General features: G+C 49.5%; 2 protein-coding genes across 7 annotated transcripts; both read right to left on the reverse strand.

Moving 5' to 3' along the window:
• Window positions 1-222: 222 nt before the first annotated feature.
• On the reverse strand, window positions 223-1,445 carry LOC311618014 (V-type proton ATPase 16 kDa proteolipid subunit c-like). Its single transcript, XM_084875180.1, has one exon. It carries the CDS (start codon window positions 1,245-1,247, stop codon window positions 777-779), a length of 471 nt encoding a protein of 156 aa, XP_084731306.1. The 5' UTR covers window positions 1,248-1,445; the 3' UTR covers window positions 223-776.
• Window positions 1,446-2,907: 1,462 nt separating this feature from the next.
• PIGV (phosphatidylinositol glycan anchor biosynthesis class V) lies at window positions 2,908-14,088 on the reverse strand. 6 transcript variants are annotated; one of them, XM_084874998.1, is made up of 6 exons: window positions 14,042-14,073; window positions 13,001-13,083; window positions 9,827-9,945; window positions 6,306-6,466; window positions 5,345-6,071; window positions 2,911-3,546 (listed from the first exon to the last, which is right to left on the reverse strand). In XM_084874998.1, exons 3-6 carry the CDS (start codon window positions 9,902-9,904, stop codon window positions 3,265-3,267), a joined length of 1,248 nt encoding a protein of 415 aa, XP_084731124.1. In that variant the 5' UTR covers window positions 9,905-9,945; window positions 13,001-13,083; window positions 14,042-14,073; the 3' UTR covers window positions 2,911-3,264. The 6 variants fall into 6 exon arrangements, with proteins under 6 accessions (XP_084731122.1, XP_084731121.1, XP_084731124.1 ...); XM_084874997.1 differs by lacking the exon at window positions 14,042-14,073 and adding an exon at window positions 13,330-13,813; XM_084875000.1 differs by having other exon boundaries at window positions 2,922-3,546; window positions 5,345-5,745; window positions 6,373-6,466; window positions 14,042-14,077.
• Between the last annotated feature and the right edge of the window lie 1,034 nt (window positions 14,089-15,122).

A 15,122-nucleotide genomic window follows, 5' to 3' on the forward strand; every position in this document is an offset into this window, starting at 1 on the left:
CTCAGTGGTAGAGCGTCAGTCTGAGGACTGAAGGGTCCCAGGTTCGATTCCAGTCAGGGGCATGTACATTGGTTGTGGGCACATCCCCGGTGGGGGGTGTGCAGGAGGCAGCTGGTCGATTTTCTCTCATTGATGTTTCTAGCTCTCTATCTCTCTCCCTTCCTCTCTGTAAAAAATCAATAAAATATATTAAAAAAAAAAAAAAAGTTAACTGATTGCTCCTTTATTTTTATTTTTTTTTCCAGTCACATCCGAGAATTTTATTCGACACGGGTCTGGGCCTGGTAGACCCAGCTCATGGCCCCGCAGCTAGGGCTGGAGGACAGTGGTTCCATACAAAAAAACCTCAGGGCACACGGTAACCCCACAAAGCAACACTCTAAAGATTATTATAGTTGGGAGATTGCAGGGCTGCTCCACAGACGTGCGAACAGGTCAAATCTTTGTAAATAAACATCCAGTGAAAACAACAACTCGAATTCATCCCTATACACAGAGCACTCTAGGGCAGATAAATGGGTGGGGGTGGCTAGAAGCCACCATCCTCACTGGTCGGGGGACCTGGGTGGGTGATGATGAGTGGGCCCAGATGTCCACGGCACGGGGCGGGTGGGGGCAACAGACGATGGGCACTAGGACACTGCGCATTTACAAGACCAACTACTTGGGGGAAGAGGGGGGCAGCTGCCCCGTGCATGTGTATCAGGCTGTTCATTCTGGAATGAGGAGGGGTGGTCTTTACATCATATCCTGTGGCTGGTGGGCTTAGAGAGGAGCTACTTTGTGGAGAGGATGAGAGCGACGATGAGACCATACAGACCCAGCACCTCGGCGAAAATGAGGATCAAGATCATGCCCACGAATAGTCGGGGCTGCTGGGCAGTGCCCCGAACTCCAGCGTCACCCATAATGCCAATGGCAAAGCCAGCTGCTAGCCCACTGAGGCCCACACTCAGGCCAGCGCCCAGCTGGAGGAAACTCCTGTAGAGACTAATGCCTTCAGTCAAGGAGTTGGCAATAAGGACTGCCACCACCAGGCCATAGATGGCAATGATGCCAGCCATGACCACTGGGATGATGGACTTCATGATCAGCTCTGGTCGCATGACAGACATAGCTGCGATGCCGGTGCCACTCTTGGCGGTACCATAGGCAGCACCCAAGGCGCTGAAGATCATGGCAGCCAAGGCGCCCATGACCGCGAAAAAGGAGGCGTATTCGGGGCCGCCGCTCTTGACCTCGGACATGGCTGCGGGTGGGGAGGGGGCGAGCTCGGCGGGCCGCGGAGGGGGGCAAGGACCGGCTGGGCGAGGCGAGCGGGCGGGCGGGCGGGCGACTGGACGCGGCGGCGAAGGCTCCCGGGCAGTCAGCCGCTGCGCTCTAAATACCAGCTCCACTGATTGCTCCTTTAATCAAAAGTTAATTTGCATATCTCTGTAAGACTTTCCATATAAATAAATGAATCAAAAAAATCATCAGAAACAATGTCCCAATTAGAAAAGGTTCTACTTTACTTACTACTGCCATGACACTGTTCAGGCCTCTGCCATCATGTGAGGACTTTCATCAGCCTATTAGCTAGAGCTTTTGATGAAATTTATATTTATTTATTTTGAGAAACATTGATTTGTTATTTCACCTATCTATGCACTCATTAGTTGATCCTTTTTTAAAAAATTCTGTTGATTTAAAAAAAATATATATATAATATTGATTTTTTTACATAGAGGAAGGGAGAGGGATAGAGTTAGAAACATCGATCAGCTGCCTCCTGCACACCCCCCACAGGGGATGTGCCCACAACCAAGGTACATGCCTTTGACCGGAATCGAATCCTGTACCCTTGAGTCCACAGGCCGACGCTCTATCCACTGAGCCAAACCGGTCTCAGCAAATTCTGTTGATTTTTACAGAGGAAGAGATAGAAACATGTATGAGAGAGAAACATGGATCAGCTGCCTCCTCCTGCACAGCCCCTACTGGGAATTGAGCCTGCAACCAAAGTACATGCCCTTGACCAGAATTGAACCTTGGACCTTTCAGTGCACGGACCAACACTCTATCCACTGAGCCAAATAGTTAAGGCTCATTCATTCTTGCATGTGCTCTGACTGGGGATGGAACCCGTAACCTTGGTGCATTGGGGCGATGTTCCTGAGCTACCCAGCCAGGGCTGATGAAATTTACATTTAAATAATTTACATGTGGGTCCTGGCCAGTTTGCTAAATTGTTAGAGCGTCCTCCATCTCCCTCCTCCCCTCCCCAAACACCAAAGGGTAGCAGGTTCCATCACCTGGGGTGCAGGTTTGATCCCTGCCCCCAGTTGGGGCTTATGCAGGTATGCAGGAAACATCTGATTAATGTATTTCTTTCACATGGATCTTTCTCTCTCTCCCTCTCTCCTCTTTCCCTCCCTTCAACTCTATAAAAATCAATGGAACCCTAGCCAGTTTGGTTCAGTGGATAGAACATCAGCCTGCAGACTGAAGGGTTCTAGGCTCGATCCCCAGTAGGGGGAGCATGTAGGAGGCAGCCAATCAGTGATTCTCTCACATCATTGATGTTTCTATCCCTCCTTCTCCCAAATCAATAAAAAGATATATTAAAAAAAATCAATGGAGTTGAAACCGGTTTGACTCAATGGATAAAGCGTCGGCTTGGGGATTGAAAGGTCCCGGGTTCGATTCCGGTCAAGGGCATGTACCTTGGTTGCGGGCATATCTCCAGTAGGGGGTGTGCAAGAGGCAGCTGATCAATGACTATCTCTCATCAATGTTTCTAACTCTCTATCTCTCTCCCTTCCTCTCTGTACAAAATCAATAAAATATATTTTTTTAAAAATCAATGGAAAATATCCTTAAGTGAGGATTAACAACAACAAAATTACATGTGGGTCAGTGGTAAGTTTAAAACTATTTCTGCTGTTCTTGGTTGAAGAGACAAATCCAGGTATACTTTATTATTATTATTTTTAAATGTAACTTTTATACTTTAGAATTGGAATATTATTTTTTTACTTTCTGCAAAAATAGTTACTATTCTAAAATTTCCCAAAGCCAGGACCATAGGGGATCTCCAGTGGCTCGAATTGTTCCCGCTCCTAACCAACCTTCAAATAGAGAAGGTTGGAGTGGCTCAGTAGACGGAGTGTCGGCCCACAGACAGAGTAAGGATCCGAAGGCAGTGCAGGCAGTGTTTTTATATATTTGTACTTTCAGATTCCTGGTTAAGTTGGCTTCCAGTCTGTCCCCTGAGACTCCAGGTCATGTCCAAGGCAGGAAGTTGCAATGCAGAAGTAGTCCCAGGAGCCAGTAAGTCAGGAAGTAGCCGAGAATGCACCGTGTGACTCGAGAACAGGCTTTCCAGTTGTATAAAAGTCCAATGACAGCATTTCTGGGGACGCTGTGTCCTGGTGGGGAGTCTTCTGCAGGGGGCTTCCAAGGCACAGTCTCTAGAGACCTCAGCAGTGGCTCCTGTTGCTGAAGCAAGTAAGCTGGAAACCAGTACACGATAGGAGTGGAGGACCCCAAAAACCTGGTGAGAACCTGGAAATCATAACAGGGGGAAACCCACACATTTATTGGAATGTCACTGCCTGAAATTGGACCAGCCTGGGGCTTGCCTGCTGCTGGGTGAACTATAAGCCCATGACTAGAAATGTATTACATTGGATATAAAATTTAGTATAGCTTAGGATATGCCTTATAAAGCTGTGCATGATACCAGCCAGGTGACCTCAATGTTACAAATGAAGATAGCTAACCTAATTACCACAATAATGAGTTAATCAATAAAAATTAAAAAAACAATAAAAAAACACCACCTCTTCGGGGTTCAATTATACCCTAGGGCTTGGACTCTAAACTCTAGGCCAGGGGTCCTCAAACTTTTTAAAGTGGGGGCCAGATCACGGTCCCTCAGAGAGCTGGAGGGCCGGACTATATGAACTACTAATTCCTACTGTAACACCTCGGCTGCGCTCACTGCCCAAAAAACCTGGCGGGCCGGATCAGACTCCTCTGCGGGCCGCATGTGGCCCGCGGGCCGTAGTTTGAAGACCCCTGCTCTAGGCTGTGATGTGGAGCTTTGGAATGTAAGGTGGTTCCCTCATCCCATGGGGATACAAGCAGAGGGAAAGGGGGCAGAGGATACTATGGTTTAACATTCTCCCTTGGTTCAGAGCCAAATGGCCTCCTCATCTACCTGGAAATGCTACCGTTTGCTGGCATTCCCTCTACCAGCTAATCCAGCTACAAACACAGAAAATGCTGTTTTCTGTTTCCCCTCTGCCTCTTATCCACACAGTTCAGAGAACTTTACAAACGGCCAATGTGTGCCTCCAAGAGGCAGAAACTGCTAAGGAGAGGCCAGCATGGAGACAAGAAGACTTCCTCAGAGTTAAGTTGAAACTGGAGCCACAGCCAGAAACAAAAAAGATGAAATTGCCTTAACCATTTTGGCTCAGTGGATGGAGTGTAGGCCCACAGACTGAAGCGTCCCGGGCTCGATTCCAGTCAAGGGCACGTACAGTGGCTGCAGGTCCCCCAGCCCTGGGGGGGGGTACATGCAGAAGGCAACCAAACGATATGTCTCTCTCACATCGATGTTTCTCTCTGTCTCTCCCTTTCTTCCACTCTCTAAAAATCAATGAAAAAATATCCTCCAGTGAGGATTAAAAAAAAAGAGATGGGATTAATGATCAAACCTTTCCCATCCCTTTATATTACACTACCACCCTGAACGTTGATTGCACAAGATGTCTCCTCTGAAAACTGAGCACCCGCTGAGTACCTGGGAGCCAACTCTCAAGCTCACATTCCGGTATAACTGTGCATCAGGGGAAGGTCCCAGATGCATTCCTTGTGCCCATTCTTCTATCTCAGTCAAATAGGGTCCTCTTACAACTCTCATATCTTTGCACACACCCTTCATTTGCCCAGAATATTCTTTCTTTGCTTCTTAAATGGAATTTCTTCTTATTCTTTACAACCAGGCCTAAATGACACCCTCCTTCAGTCAGCTACTTTTTTTCCCTCTGTGCTTCCCACAATACTTTATCTCAAAACAGCAAATTCTCTCACATCCACTGCCCTATAATTTTACCTGTTCAATGTCTGTCTCCCATTTATACCACGAGACACATTAGAGCAGCAATCTTATCTTACTCATGTTCCATCTTCAGTGGTCTGACCAGGGTCTAACACAAACAAAGCCCTCACATAGCTGGTGAATAAACGAACCAGGTACGGTTCACTCAGATGGGAGAAGTTAGCTGTCTTCCCGGTTCCGGGCCCAGGGATTCTGTCTGAATTCACATCCTTTCCCAGCCAGGAGTCCACTCACCTGAACGTGCATGCACAGACTGCCAAACAGCAGCAGCGCTGCAGCGTGGACCAGGTACACAAACACCCGGGGACTGAGGAATCCGGGATCCGGCTTCTCCAGAGTCTCATCGCTCTTGCTCCTTCGCATCCCAAGTGTAAGGCAGAGCCAAGGGTGGGTGGTCACATATGTCCACGTTGCCCAGGTAACCAGGATAGCCACTGGTGCAGCCAGCAGGAAATTGGGCACCTGCTTAAGCTCATAGTATCTCAGAAAGCCAACATTCCAGTAGACATCCTGGATATAGCTGTATATCAGAGGAAGTTCCCAGGAGCACCAAGGAGGTTCGTTTCCCTCTGCAATCCGGTAGCCCTTGTCCACAGCTAACTGCAGCAAGGGCTCAGGAATGGAGTGGGCTGAGCCTGGCAGACAGAACTGGGTGTAGGCATAATACTGAAAGAGGGCGAAGGGAAGCCCAAGGGTGAGCACAGACAGGAGCACAGAGCCCATGAGCTTCAAGAGCTGTCTCAGAGGATTCCGCACCAGGAGAGAAGAGAAGCAGCCTCGGCACTGGGAATGCACAAGGAAGCCAATGCTCACCAGCCCGTTGGAGCGTACCCCAGTAGCGAGGGCAAAGAGAAGTCCGCTAGTCCAGTTCCGGCCCCTTTCCAGCTGCCCCATGGCGGTGAATGTCAGGAGGGCAAACAAAGCTTCTGAGTAGCCGGCAGCCAGGAAGACGTTGGCAGGGCTGAGGCAGAAAAGCAGTGCTGCGTAAAAGGCCTGGCGGGGACAGTGCAACACCAGACAGCCCAGGTCGTGAAGGGCAACCGCAGCCAGGATGGAGAACAAGGAATTGAGCAATGCTACCGAGATTAACAGGCAACTCCGCAGGCTCAGTAACCCCCGCAGGGGTCTCAGCAACTCAGTCCCCACCAACAGGGCCAGGGGGAAACCAGGGAAGAAGGCAAAGTTGTGCTCATACAGGTAGCCATGCTCAGCAATGAACAGAAAGTGCTCAGCATCCCAGCGAGACAGGCCGCCCAGAAGACCTTCCACGAGTTGGTCCGCAGAGCCCGAGGGGGCAAGGCGAGGAGGAGAGAAGGCTTCTGCACGGTGATCTGGGATGAAGGCATTGAAGAGAGCCTGTGGGATGAAGAAGAACCAGGAGTTTGGTTGAACAACTAGATGAAAATAATTACTATTTAATAAAATTAAGAACAGATTTGTTTGGGGGGAATCAGTCAGTTTTGGACTGGTTAAATCTGAGTTGGACATTCCAGTGCAGAGGTCAATGAGGCAGTGAGATATATGAGTCTGAAGGTCAGAAGAATGATCAGGGCTAGAGATATAAATTTGGGAGTCATAAGTAATGGGCAGTATTTAAATGTATGGGGCTGAATGCGAGCACTAGGACATACAGATAGAGCTCCAAAGACTGGTCCCTGGTCACATCAACATTTAGTGACTTGAAAGGGGGTGAGGATCCGACAGTGAAGATAAAGAACAGTCAGGCACACTCCTCCTCCCGAGAGCACCCCTACACTCTTCCTTTCCCTTCTTCTTTCCTTTCCGGCATGGATCTCCTAAACTCTAAGGGACTGCAGGAGACTTGCAACCAGGGGAACCGTGGGCAGTGGGCAGCTCGTCCTGGACTCACCCTCACTGTCTCCAATGTCCCCTTTTCTCTGATTTCTCAGTGAGCCAAAGCAGTTCCGCCTAGACTCATTTCTTTTCTATAGCATGTCTAGAGAGCTAAGCAGCCCTGCCTCGGATAGAAAAGTTGCTTCTTCTATTCTAAGCTCTTCCTTGTTTAACTGTCCCCAGCTCTAATAAATGTGCTTTTAAAATCACACACAAAAAAGAAGAAATAGTCAGTGAGGTAGGGGGGAAATAGGAGAGTATGGTGTCTTAGATCTAAGTGAAGCAAGGAAGTGATCAGCTTTGTTAAATGCTGCCAATAAATCAAGTAAGATGGGGACTGAAAACTGACCAGTAGATTTAGCTATGTGAAGGTCACTGGTGACTTTGACAAGAGCTATTTCAGTGGGGTGGAGGAGAGAGAAGAATGCCTAGACTGGGTTCAACAGTGAAGGGGAGAAGGGAGATGGTGCATAAGACAATTATTTGGAGGAGATTTCCTGTAAAGGCGAGCAGAGAAATGGGGTAGTAGGAGAATGACAATGTGGGGGAAGAAGAAGGGAAAGGAAGAGTATAGGAGTGCAGTGGATGGACAAGAGAAATACACTAACATTGGCAGGTAGCATTAAGGACTCAATTGGATTAATGATCTTAAATAAAAGGAAACTAGTTACTACAGTTGTGTGTTTTACTCTGTGCAAATGCAAGCATGGTATGACAGAGAACTGAATTTAACCAAGGTTGGACATACAGAGTAGGGAGTAAGTGAGTTGTGTGGCTATGCATGATGAAAATGTGATCCAACCTCGGTAAAAAGTGGAGCTGAATCCTTGAGATGGGTGAGAGTCAATGAAAAGTGTTAGGATCAATGGATTATAAATCCTGAGGGGTTAGAAGAATCATTAGAGCTGGGATACTAGAGAAAGTGAGCTGAAATGATAGGAGATAATGGTCAGGTGTATTAGCCTTATTAATATTCAAACTATCAAGAAATCAATAGTTGTGCTGGAAAGAGAAACTGAATCAGAAGCGAAAACCTTCAAGGAATGAGGAATGAGCTGTCATTAACACAGATGACAGCCAGAGCCAGTTTGGGGCAGTGGATAGAGCGTCTGCCTGCAAACTGAAGGGTCCTGGTTTCGATTCGGTCAATGGCACATGCCTGGGTTGTGGGCTCAATCCCCAGTGGGGGGTGTGCAGGAGGCAGCCGGTCAATGATTCTCTCTCATTATTGATGTTTCTATCTCTCCCTTTCCCTGCCTCTCCGAAATCAATAAAAACATATTTTTAAAAAAAAACCACAGATGACAGCAACAATGAAGGGTAATTGGCAATATATTCTGATGGCATTACCTTTAAAACTAGAAGGGTTGGCAGTGGGAGAAATAACAAAATAGCATATTGTTAAATATCTTTTTGCCCGATTAGATTGTCAGTTACTTAGGGGAAAAGACACCATTACTTTTATACTCGCCACCTAGCGCAGTTCGTGGATCAGAGTAGGAACTAAATAAACTTTTGGTGATTGAGCGAACAGTTTACAAAACATCCTTGTTTCCAAATCAACTGAATTAGAACCCAGCTATACTGGTTTCCTATCCAGATGCCAATTCACAGTATTGCTCCTTTGGTTCTGCCAATCACTCAGCTAATACTGGTTCCAAGCTATCACTGAGTCAGTTTCTCCAGCCTGGCACCAGGAGTACAACCCCACTCTTAAGGCTCTTTCTTGTTTTGGTCAGTGTTTTTGGTAATCCGGCCATTTCTAATAGTGAAAACAGCCCGAGTCTCCATGTTGAAGACACTTTTTTTTTTTTAATATATTCTTTTTTAAAATATATTTTATTGATTTTTTTTTACAGAGCGGAAGAGAGAGGGATAGAGAGCTAGAAACATCGATGAGAGAGAATCATCGACCAGCTGCTTCTTGCAACCCCCCCCCCCCACTGGGGATGTGCCCAAAACCAAGGTACATGCCCTTGACCGGAATCGAACCCGGGACCTTTCAGTCCGCAGGCCGACGCTCTATCCACTGAGCCAAACCGGTTCTGGCAAGAGCAGAGCCTACTGTGCCTCCTATAGTAAGGGAGAAAAGAGAAAAGGGGATTTCCACAAAGGAACTCGCTGAGCCTCAGAGAGAATGAAGCTTGTGATAAAAGATACACATACAATAATTATGCTCATATAACAACATACCTAAGATGTTGACTACATTTACCAACACATACTAAGGACCTATTAAACATTGGGCATTGTGCTAGGCACTGCATTTAACGCATACATATATGAAAAGCAATTAAAATATGTATAAGGACAGCCTTGGAGGGGGAAGGGAGTTTTGCAAAAGTGAATGCATTCTGAGGGCTGTGTGTGGGTGAGACAGCAAGGGAGACAAAGAGCAGGAGACACTACTGACTAAACAAATACACACAGATGGTCTCAGGACACTCCACCTCTTTCCCATTCAACTGACTGACACGGTGCTCAGTCTCCTGCTTAGGGGATCCAGGCCAATGCTTTGAGTTGTCACACCCTGTCACCTCTGGTTACAGAACATCATGGCCTGCTGGAAAGACCGCTAGCTCAGGAGCTAGAAAACCTGGGTTCTGATTCTAGCCCTTCTCTAACTTGTATGACTTTAGGGAAGCTCTTTAAACTTTCTGGGCCTCTGCTGTTCATGTGTAAGACAAGGGATTAAAGGCCATTTCTAAGAGTCTTGCCCATTTTCCAGCCATGAAGTCTAAGTGTCTATGGTTCCGCCACCTGGAGGGGCACACTTCAGAGGTGGAAAGATGGGGACTATTCTTAGTGTCTGGCCCAGTCACGTGGCAACGGCATGTTCAGCACAAAAGATCAGAGACTGACCTGCAGCACCAGAGTCAGGACCCGGCAGCTGACCGCAAACCTCAGCACCTCTCTCCGGGACGGGTCCAGGGGCCACATCCTCTCACCACAGGAATCCAGGACTGAGCTCCCTTAGGCTTCTAAACTCCAAAACCCAAGAAGGAAATGTCACGTGGGCTGAAAGTAAATTCTTAAAAGCGTTCTCCACAGGAGACTACCCCCTTCAGCATTACTAGTCAAATTTAACCACTTAACTTCCCAAATGAGGGAAAAGCCTTGTGAAGGCAGATGTCATTCTGAAACACTATATTCTTTTTTTTAATTTTTTTAAATATTTTACAGAGAGGAAGGGAAAGGGACAGAGAGCTAGAAACATTGATGAGAAAGATCGACCAGCCGCTTCCTGCACACCCCGCACCGGGGATGTGCCTGCAACCAATGTATATGCCCTTGACCGGAATCGAACCCAGGACCTTTCAGTCCACAGGCCGACACTCTATCCACTGAGCCAATCCGGTTTCGGCAACACTATATTCTTGTTGGGAAAATTCCACACATAGGCATGAAATCAGAAATCTAAATTCACAGCAAATCTTTTTGTTTGTTTGTTTATTAATCCTCACTCAAGCATAGTTTTACCATTGACTTCTTTCTTCTTTTTCGAGAGAGAATGGAAAGGAGGGGAAGAGACTGAGACACAACGGTTGGTTGCCTCGCATTCATTCCCGTCCTTTGACAGGAATGGAATCGGGGACTCTTCAGTCTCCCTGGGCCAACATTTTAACCAGTGAGCCAAAAAGGCTAGGGCTCGCAGCAAATCTTTAAAAAGCTTATTGTGCCGAGACCGGTTTGGCTCAATGGATAGAGCGTCCGCCTGCAGACTGAAAGGTCCCGGGTTCGATTCCAGTCAGGGGCATGTACCTTGGTTGCGGGCACATCCCCAGTGGGGGGATTTGCAGGGGGCAGCTGATTGATGTCTCTCTCTCACTGATGTTTCTAACTCTCTATCTCTCTCCCTTCCTCTCCGTAAAAAAAAATAAAATAAAATAAAATAAATAAAATAAATCAATAAAATATATTTAAAAAAGCAATAATAAAAAATAAATCTTTGTTGCATGCCTCCCTTCCCCCCACAATATACAGGAACTAAAGACCTAAGTTCAGGTCCGGGCTCTGTCACTCACAAATTCTCATTTAGTCCTTCTGAACCTCGGTTCTTTATGTAAACAATGAGATAGATTATTTTGCCCATCTCACAAAACTGTCATGATGGTGAAATGGACTCAAGTGTGAAGAAGGACTACTTCGTCTGTCTTGTGGTTGGTGCTATTTGGTGTGTGCCCTTTGCCTCTTGCCCAGAATAATAAACGAGGTCCCAAACCAGAGTCCCAAAAATGGGGCCTAGAACTGCACTGGAAGACCATAATGACTACACACTTCAGCTCAGCTCTCTGATGTGTGTTCAGCTGGTCTGTTAAAGTAAGTAGAGAAGGAAAAGAAAACCGCCACTCGGCAGGACTTAAACCAGCTTACATTGCTAAAGCAAACTCAGGGGGAAGACAGAGCTGACTACTAGACAGAGGCAACGTATTTCGCCTTTCTTTGTCGGAATGGCAGCAACATATAAACAGCTGCAAAGCCATTTTGAGGCAAGGAATGCACTTCAAGGATTTTTATTATTAAAAAAATAATACACCACACAGTCTCTTGGGCTAAAAGAAGTAGCAATGGCTCTCACAGAACAAGTCTGGGAAATCAGAAAGAAGGGCAAGAACATCAGATACAAGTCCCTGATTTGGTGTTCTTGCCCCAGTTCCACCCCACAAACATCCACTGAGTTCCTGACGTATGCTAGGGTTCTATCCCTAAAGGAAAAAAAAAAAATTTAATTGAAAAACTAACAGGGAGGACTGGAATATTTTTCTTTCTTCTCTTATCTGGCTAAAACTACCAAGCCTTCAGGTATCCCTTGTCTGGAATTCACCAGACTATGTGATATGCTTTCATTGTACTCTGACATGTGGTCTTAGTGCTCTTGCTCTTGAGAGGGTAGGGGGTGTCTACCTTAAGGGTTCACAACTATATCCTCAGGGCCTAGCATACAAATAGACTATTTTAAGCCTGTGTTCCGATTAAGTGTAAGTGGCAAGCACAGGATGTGTCATTACCAGTTCATTGGCTCTGGGTATAAAAATCACTGCTCCAAGTATTCCTCTCACCATACTCGTGTTAAGAGCAAGACTACAAAGTCATGAGAAGCTGTCTACATATCTAATAGCCTAAGTCACTGCTGGACCAGTAGCTATGACACATACTGACCACAGAGGGCAGACACTCAACGAACAGGCGTGGAAACATGGAACAGACTGATGAATCTCAGAGGGAAGGGGGGAGCCGAGAGGGTGGGAAGAGATTAACCAAAGATCTTATATGGATACTACCGGCCCGGTGCAGATTCGTGCTCAGGTGGTCCCTCAGACTGGCCTGCTGGGATCAGGCAGAAACTGGCAGTCTGATATCCCCAGAGGGGTCCCAGATTGTGAGAGGGTGCAGGCCAGGCTGAGGGACCCCACAGGTCATAATAAAAGGATAATAATATGCAAATCGACCGAACAGTGGAAAGACTGGCCAGTATGATGCACACTAACCACCAGAGGGAAGAGGCTCAATGCAGGAAGCCTCTCCCGCCTCCACGGCAGCACTAAGGAAGTCTGACTGCTATCTTAGGCCCACTCCCCTCAGTGGGTCATCCCCAGAGGGCTCCCGGACTGAGGGCCACCCCTCATGCACAAATTTCGTGCACTGGGCCTCTAGTAGAAAAATAAAATGTCTCCATAAAGGAAGCAAGATTGGCCAATAGCAACAGTACCTATCCTCAGCACAAGGGGGCGCCTACTGCTTACTCCTTTACCAGGAAGCCAAGAGGAAGGGAGGAGCCACCAACACCACACCGGTTTGCTCATCAAAATTCAGTTCAAAGGCAAGCTTCGGAAAATCCCAAAGAGGCAGTTTGTGACCCTATCCAACATTTCCAACATCTCACTCGCTGAATCGAGAGGAATCGCAGAAACAGGCACCATCAAACCTCACACGGTCCACTGGTTCTCTACCCTTGCCTGAATTCACTTTTTGCCCTTCTTCCGTTCCCACCCACATGCAGAAGAGAAGTTAGGAACAGAAAAGCACTTAACCCACCTCTGCCTCTTCACCAGGCCGCCATTCTTCCTTCCTCTCTCGAGTCAAGCTCTAGCCCCAGCGACCACGGGAGACTTGTAGCCCTAATTTCCAGGCAAACCAAGTGAAAACAAAACAAAGCCAGTGAGTGTTCCCTCTCAGCTAATTGCCACCCTCCCTTCCCAGCAAACCCTTCGCCAAGTCACTCTCTCTGAGCTGTCAGGACAGAGAGCTACTCGTTTTGCTCCCATTTTCCCATGAGCTACATATGTCCCCGAGGTGAGTAATAAAAACCTCCCCGGTTTTTACATCAGAGATCTCATTAAACCCTGTGAGGCCAGTGTAATTACCGTCGCCATTTTTATAGATGTGGAAACTGAGGCTCACTGGGGGCAAGCGGCACACTCAAGTCTGTATTTAAAGAGAACGTCCTTTTCTTTCATTCTTAAACTCGGAAACCTCATGGTCCTCCTAGCAGGCCTCACACGGGCCAGAGGGGACGCGCTCTTCCTAAGACAGGATTTCAGCCCAGGTCTCCCCAGCCCGGCCCGGTCTGTCCGAGGACGGCGCGAGCTCCCGCCGGGCGGGCTGAGGGAGGGAGGCCTGAGGAAACAGGGAGCCGCTGCACTGGAACCTGGGCTCTGGGGGAGACGCCATCCTGTGTGGGTGGGGAATGGCTGTCACGGGGTCCTCCAGGCCCGGGGCCTCGCTGGCCATCGCGAGCCGCGGCTAGCCCGCTTCTCTCAGACACAGCCCCCCGCTGGCCCCGGGGATCTCCTCTCCCCAAAGGGCGAAGGGGTGTCTCCGAGGGGGCGGCGGGCCGGCCGGGCCGGGCCGGGCCGCGAGGCCGGAAGGCAGGGGAGGGCGGGAGACTGGAGAGGAAGAGGCGGCGCCCCGAGGCCGCTATGGCGGAGGGGCGGGGCTCCCGCTTCTCGGCGGCCTCCGCCTCGCTTCCCTCCGCCCCCGTTTCACAACTTCCCTCCCCCAAGAACTCTCGGGCTCCCACGCCGGCGCCGAGTCCCCCGCGTCAGCCCGCCTCGACCTCCCAGACGGGGTCCGCACCTCCGCGCCTCCATCCGGGGCCCCAGCGGCCGCGCCTGCGCACTGGCTCCGCGGCGGCGGCCCCGCCCGGCGCTGCCCCGCCCCCTCCGCGGCGGCCATGATGACTCCGGGCCTGCGGGGCGGGGACGCCGAGCCCCGCCGCTCCGAGCCCTCGGTCTCGCATCTTCCCGCCCCTGTGACACCTGGAGGCTTCCCGCCGCACTGCGCCGTCCTCGGCCCCCTCCCCCGCCTTCACTCGGCCCCCGGGGCAGCCGTCTCGGGGGCGGGTTCTCGCCCCAGTGCCACCCGCAGACGTCACATCACTGAGCCCCCGGGGTGCGCGAGGCTCCGGAGTCGGGGCTGCCCCGCGCCTCTCTTCACCGAAGCCCGAGCAGCACTTTCCCTGCCGTGTGGCGGCAACCGCTCAGCACGGGGCCCGGCGCCCAGTACATGTTCTCCGAATGGAGAGAAACGCCTTCTCGGGGTTTCTGTGGCCAGGGGCGGCCCCCTGCGTCTTGGGTGTGAAGAAAGTGGGGGATCCCCTCGACTTTCAACTCCTCCAGCTACAGGGACCTTCTGTCCTGTCCAGGCCCCACCTCAGGCGGCTGGCGAGGACGGAGAAGGGAACTTCAGAGAACAACCCCCCTCCCCCACGCCCCCCCAGGACTCCCTTCTTCCTCATTCAAGCAGTTGCTCTCATAGGAAGTGGGGCCAAAAAAGGAGAAGAAAAAAAGCCGACTCGACACAACCGTCTGTTGGGGAGGAGCGGCCGGCGGGCACCCCTGTAACGGAAACTGTTAGAACAACTTTGCGCCCTGCTTAAAGGAAGCAGATAATAAATCCTTCTCCGTTGGTCGATTTCTCGTTTCTCAGGATCCCAAAGCCTCTGCGGTTTCAGTTATCTGCCCTCGGAAGGCAGCCGGGACGGGTGAGCCTCTGGCCGCAGCCCCGGCGAGGGAGGGGTTTATCTGCAGCCCCAGCCTCTCCTGTGGCTGCAAACAAAGGCCATGGTTGCCGGCTCTCAGGCAGACTAGCCCAGATCCGGGCTGTGGTGGCCAGGGACTGCATCTCTTGGTTCTTTGTAAGTCATTTCAGGCCCCGA

This window comes from Pipistrellus hanaki, assembly GCF_964339955.1.
Source record: "Pipistrellus hanaki genome assembly, chromosome: 2".
In the NCBI taxonomy this organism is placed as follows: Eukaryota; Metazoa; Chordata; class Mammalia; order Chiroptera; family Vespertilionidae; genus Pipistrellus; species Pipistrellus hanaki.

What these genes read in the sequence shown, in the direction of transcription:
- LOC311618014 (XM_084875180.1), bottom strand. Translation starts at nt 1,247, where the DNA reads ATGTCCGAGGTCAAGAGCGGCGGCCCCGAATACGCCTCCTTTTTCGCG.
- PIGV (XM_084874996.1), bottom strand. Translation starts at nt 9,904, where the DNA reads ATGTGGCCCCTGGACCCGTCCCGGAGAGAGGTGCTGAGGTTTGCGGTC. An exon ending in TCCTGACTCTGGTGCTGCAG is followed by an intron (nt 6,467 to 9,826) that starts GTCAGTCTCTGA and finishes TTCATCCCACAG; the next exon opens with GCTCTCTTCAATGCCTTCAT. An exon ending in GTCTGTGCATGCACGTTCAG is followed by an intron (nt 3,547 to 5,344) that starts GTGAGTGGACTC and finishes TATGATTTCCAG; the next exon opens with GTTCTCACCAGGTTTTTGGG.